This window comes from Bombina bombina, chromosome 7, assembly GCF_027579735.1.
Source record: "Bombina bombina isolate aBomBom1 chromosome 7, aBomBom1.pri, whole genome shotgun sequence".
In the NCBI taxonomy this organism is placed as follows: Eukaryota; Metazoa; Chordata; class Amphibia; order Anura; family Bombinatoridae; genus Bombina; species Bombina bombina.
In genome coordinates, this window is record NC_069505.1 from 33794160 (window position 1) to 33800159 (window position 6000).

The following is a 6000-nucleotide window of genomic DNA, read 5'->3' on the forward strand; positions in this document are numbered from 1 at the left end:
CGATCGGGCTTTAACCCCGGAACAGTGAATATCAGTCGGCTGAGCGATTATCTCTATAGCAGAGCAGCCGATACAACCCGCGTCACCACTCCGGAACTCACAGGAAGTGAGTCAGGAAAGCGCACCTAAAAAACTGTCTGTCACCTCTGTAAAGGAAACCACCCCTCCTATAATCGGGGACGGTCCCCGCGGCCATTATACAATAATTACGCGCTTAGAAAAGAAACGCATGGCCATACTAAAAGTATAATATAAAACGGCACCACTTACTTACATAGTGCTTGCCCAGAGATAAGGACACAGACTGAGCCACCAATAAAAATAAATAACTCCTCCCTATCGTCTACAGTGCCTGCTATCTGCCCATATGATTAACCCTCAATAGGGTCAATGATAAAAACCCCAGGAAAGATCAAAGCAAACCTACTCTGCTTTAAAATAATTAAATCTTGATTAAAGAAAACGTAGACACCAAAAACTTCATCTCCTCCTTGCACCGCAGGCAAAGAGAATGACTGGGGGTTTGTGGGAAGGGAAGTGATACTAAACAGCTTTGATTGGTGCTCTTTGCCTCCTCCTGCTGGACAGGAGGGATATTCCCAACAGTAATTTATGACCCGTGGACTCACCATGTCTTAAGAAAGAAAAGAGAATTACACCTGTACTGTATATCCGCTCATAAAGCTGTAATTATCCCCTGCAGATATGTCACTGCCTCTTGACACCTCAGCAATACCACATGCCCTACTATTCCCTTTTCTCAGCTGTGGGTACTTACCTTTTGTGGTCATAACTAGGGTGTCATCCTCCCTCCCATATCGTCCAAAGCAGAGGCCGGTCACTATGTCCTGTGAGAAAGCAGGGGCAGTGTTATTATTTATACAGTAGCCAACTGTTGGATGCAAAATGTAACGTGGGAGTCACACGCGCACGTAACCTACTAGAGTGGGACTCGCACGCACACGTAACCTACTTGAGTGGGACTCGCACGCACATGTAACCTACTGGAGTGGGACTCGCATGCACACGTAACCTACTGGAGTGGGACTCGCACGCACACGTAACCTACTGGAGTGGGACTCGCACGCACACGTAACCTACTGGAGTGGGAGACGCACGCACACGTAACCTACTGGAGTGGGACTCGCACGCACACGTAACCTACTGGAGTGGGACTCGCACGCACACGTAACCTACTGGAGTGGGACTCACATGCACACGTAACCTACTGGAGTGGGACTCACACGCAACCTACTGGAGTGGGACTCACACGCACACGTAACCTACTGGAGTGGGACTCACACACACATAACCTACTGGTGTGGGACTTAGATACACACGTAACCTACTGGAGTGAGGCTCACATGTACACGTAACCTACTGGAGTGGGACACACTCACACATGTAACCTACTGGAGTGGGACTCACATGCACACGTAACCTACTGGAGTGGGACTCACACGCACACGTAACCTAATGGAGTGGGACTCACACACATATGTAATCTACCATAGTGAGAAACTAGTAATCTACCGGAGTGGGACTCACACACATAATCTACAGGAGTGGGACTCACACACATAACGTACCATTCTCTCACAAGTAACCTACCAGGGTGGGATTCACACACACGTAATCTACGGTAGTGGGACTCACACACACTTAACCTACCGGGGTAAATATAACACTGAGCAAGTTTTTATCTCGGTACAGACGGACTTCCAGGTTTTTTAGCGCCACCAGCACAGCCTGAATATTGCGTGACTTGTGCTCCAGCAAAGACATTGTCATTACAGGAGCAGGCAGCGTCAATGACCACAGCCGCTTTCCCTGCAACACAATTAGGTGATATATTGAAGGAAAATAACAATAATAATGATTATCTAAAGCAGAGCTTTCCAAACTTTTCATGTTGGTGACACACTTTTTAGACCTACATCATTTCGCGACACAGCAATTCAGTTGTACTGGCAAACAGGAGGTTAAACTAACTTGTTTTAAGAGATACGGACACATACATAAATTATATAATAACAAAATGTATTTACAAGTAACAGTAAGTAAGTGTGCAAGAATTAAACAAAAGTTTAATATCACCAACAGCTACTTACTATTTTAATAGGATGTATAAGATTGATAGGATGGACACAATTTCTGAATATTTGGTGAAATATTAGATAAAGACACTCGCATTTCATCATTAAGCATTTTTAAGCTTCCCCTTCCTATCCCTATATCAAGAGCAGGAGCAGCAATGCACTACTGGGAGCTAGTTGCAAAAAAAAAACCTCTGACTTCAGCTCAGCGTTTAAGCTGCCGCCCTCAGAGCTTGGTGAGTCCGATTGACTACTGCCCGCGCTGCAAACACACTGCTGTCCCACTCACTGACTACACATGCAGTCACGAGCCGATTTAGGAGACTACACATGCAGTCATGAGCCAATTAAGGAGACTACACGTGCAGTCAGGAGCCAATGTGCCGCCAAAGCCACCAATGGGAATAGTTTCAGTTCCCACTGATCTGCGCCAATAGGTTAAGATGATCTGTGACCCCCTAGGTATCAATCACGTGTCAACCATGTGATATGCGTAGCAGGCAGACGGAAAGTCAGAAACCAAAAAAAAAAAAAAATGTATAAAAAATTTAAATTTTAAAAAATTAGTGCTGAAGCAGGGACACACCTACACACTGCTGCCGACACACAGTTTGGAAAGCACTGATCTAAAGACATATCATAAGCCTGTGCATAGTGACCTTCTGAGAGTATCCGTGCAAGGCCTCCTGAGAGGTCCCAATCATCACATTTTTCTGAACCCGAACCAGCCCGACAACTTGCGCCCCCAGCTCAATGCAGTACTTGGGCCTCTTGGAATCCCTGCAGGAAATAACAAAACAAAAACACCTTAAAATATACAATGATGTAAAAAATTAAAAAAATACAAAAAAATAAAAATACAAAGCAAAAATATAGATTAAACAAAAACATACAAAATTATATAGACAGATAAATGTATAAAAACATCTACAATGATTTTTTTTTATATAAAACATTTAAAAAATAAATATAAAAAAGCATTAATAAATAAAACACATTGGGATAGATTACAAGTGGTGTGCTAACTTTTGTGTGCAAAGTGATATTTTTTTTTTGGCTTTTTGCGTGCATCAGAATTAGAGCTCGTATTACAAGTTAAAAGTAAACGCGATCGTAGAGCGCATTTAAAAAAAATATTATATAAAATATGGAAAAAAAAATATTATTTCGAATTATATATACTGCAAACAAAACTATAAATAATCCATATAAAATATATTATTTACAGTATATATAATTTTTATTATTACTATTTCTTAATATTTTATATGTAATATTTCAAAAATACGCGTTAAGATTAGCAATTCTTCATGTGCGTTAACCCGACACCGCATTAGACCTAAAGTGCGAAACCAGAAGCGCATTACGCAGATTTTACATTCCTATGTTCTTCACACAAAAAACATGGAAATTTATGTTTTATAAATATCTGATAATGTTAATGTAAAATAGGTATCAATAACTATATAGCTATAGGAATAGATATATAGGTATATACAGATAGAAATATGTATTTACAATACAAATGACATTGCTCTGTATGTAAAGAACATTTTAATGTGAAATATTACTTTAGCGAGTGAGCAATAGGTGATTTTTTAATTCTGCCCTCTCCATTGACTTCTATTGGGAGAATACGTTAACGCGGTTGTGATAATAGTGAAGTCCCGTAAGTAAACGCACATTGGGTTTTCGCTCGCACACAAATGTTTTACTTTAAACTTGTAATGCATGTGCAACCCGACACGCACAAAAAATGATTACTTCTAGTGAAGTAAATGCTTGAGCAGCATCGCTAAATAGCGTGTCACTTGTAATCTAGCCCATTATGTGCACAAACATATAGCCACAGGAGGGATTTATATTTGGAGGAAATTAACTTGCATTACAGGGAGTTCGATTGTATTTTTGAGTTCAAACACATAAGGAGTAATGATAATAAAAATTGAGGCGTAATTAAAGAATTATATTGTTAAAGGGACATTAAACACTTTAAAATGGTAATATAAAATGATAAACTGTATATATAAACATTTAATATACTTTCATTATTTATTTTGCCCTCTTTTCTAGTAATTCCATCCTGAAATTGTGAGCTTTTCACTTTCTGTTAGAAATGGAAGTGCAGAACACTGTTATATGCCACACAGCCATTGGCTGCACACTCTAGTGACCTATTTATAACTGTCCCTAATTGGCCACAGCAGAGAAGGTAACCTTAGTTACAACACGGAGGCTCCTATTGATTTATAGACACTAAAACTTTACACTTATTTTGTCACTTATTAAACAGCCAATGTAACTTTATAAAATAGTCTACATGTTCTTCTCAGACAATTCTTCTCCTTGACTGCATCATCCTATCTAGCATTTATTTAGAGTTTAATGTCCCTTTAACAAATAAATGCTTGGGTATATACTGATGTTTATTAGTTATCATTATTGCTCTGTTTTATGACATTTTGGTGCTGATATTATTTAAGCAGCGTTCACAAAACCTACCTGCGGAGAATGTAAACACAGCCGTTACGGCATGCGACTGTGATACGATACTCAATGTCATACTGTCCTGTTACGTCCAACAGAGTGGGAACACTGGGAAGGTCAACCTGTTGTTATACACAGTGATCAGAACTTTATATAAGTACAGCCTGTTGTTATACACAGTGATCAGAACTTTATATAAGTACAGCCTGTTGTTATACACAGTAATCAGAACTTTATATAAGTACAGCCTGTTGTTATACACAGTGATCAGAACTTTATATAAGTACAGCCTGTTGTTATACACAGTGATCAGAACTTTATATAAGTACAGCCTGTTGTTATACACAGTGATCAGAACTTTATATAAGTACAGCCTGTTGTTATACACAGTGATCAGAACTTTATATAAGTACAGCCTGTTGTTATACACAGTGATCAGAACTTTATATAAGTACAGCCTCACCAGTGATCAGACTTTATATAGTACCCTGTTATACACAGTGATCAGAACTTTATATAAGTACAGCCTGTTATACACAGTGATCAGAACTTTATATAAGTACAGCCTGTTGTTATACACAGTGATCAGAACTTTATATAAGTACAGCCTGTTGTTATACACAGTGATCAGAACTTTATATAAGTACAGCCTGTTGTTATACACAGTGATCAGAACTTTATATAAGTACAGCCTTGTTATACACAGTGATCAGAACTTTATATAAGTACAGCCTGTTGTTATACACAGTGATCAGAACTTTATATAAGTACAGCCTGTTGTTATACACAGTGATCAGAACTTTATATAAGTACAGCCTGTTGTTATACACAGTGATCAGAACTTTATATAAGTACAGTCTGTTATACACAGTGATCAGAACTTTATATAAGTACAGCCTGTTGTTATACACAGTGATCAGAACTTTATATAAGTACAGCCTGTTGTTATACACAGTGATCAGAACTTTATATAAGTACAGCCTGTTATACACAGTGATCAGAACTTTATATAAGTACAGCCTGTTGTTATACACAGTGATCAGAACTTTATATAAGTACAGCCTGTTGTTATACACAGTGATCAGAACTTTATATAAGTACAGCCTGTTGTTATACACAGTGATCAGAACTTTATATAAGTACAGCCTGTTGTTATACACAGTGATCAGAACTTTATATAAGTACAGCCTGTTGTTATACACAGTGATCAGAACTTTATATAAGTACAGCCTGTTGTTATACACAGTGATCAGAACTTTATATAAGTACAGCCTGTTGTTATACACAGTGATCAGAACTTTATATAAGTACAGCCTGTTGTTATACACAGTGATCAGAACTTTATATAAGTACAGCCTGTTGTTATACACAGTGATCAGAACTTTATATAAGTACAGCCTGTTGTTATACACAGTTT

The 6000-nt window shown here is 38.4% G+C and overlaps 1 protein-coding gene across 1 annotated transcript in view; it reads right to left on the reverse strand.

The window, feature by feature from the left end:
- The window catches only part of BBS1 (Bardet-Biedl syndrome 1), a gene marked incomplete in the record, with an annotated part of 155169 nt that overhangs the window by 26619 nt on the left and 122550 nt on the right, over window positions 1-6000 (reverse strand). Inside the window, 4 exon segments of the mRNA XM_053720018.1 lie at window positions 779-848; window positions 1672-1830; window positions 2756-2876; window positions 4599-4705. Coding sequence (XP_053575993.1) covers window positions 779-848; window positions 1672-1830; window positions 2756-2876; window positions 4599-4705 — 457 coding nt within the window.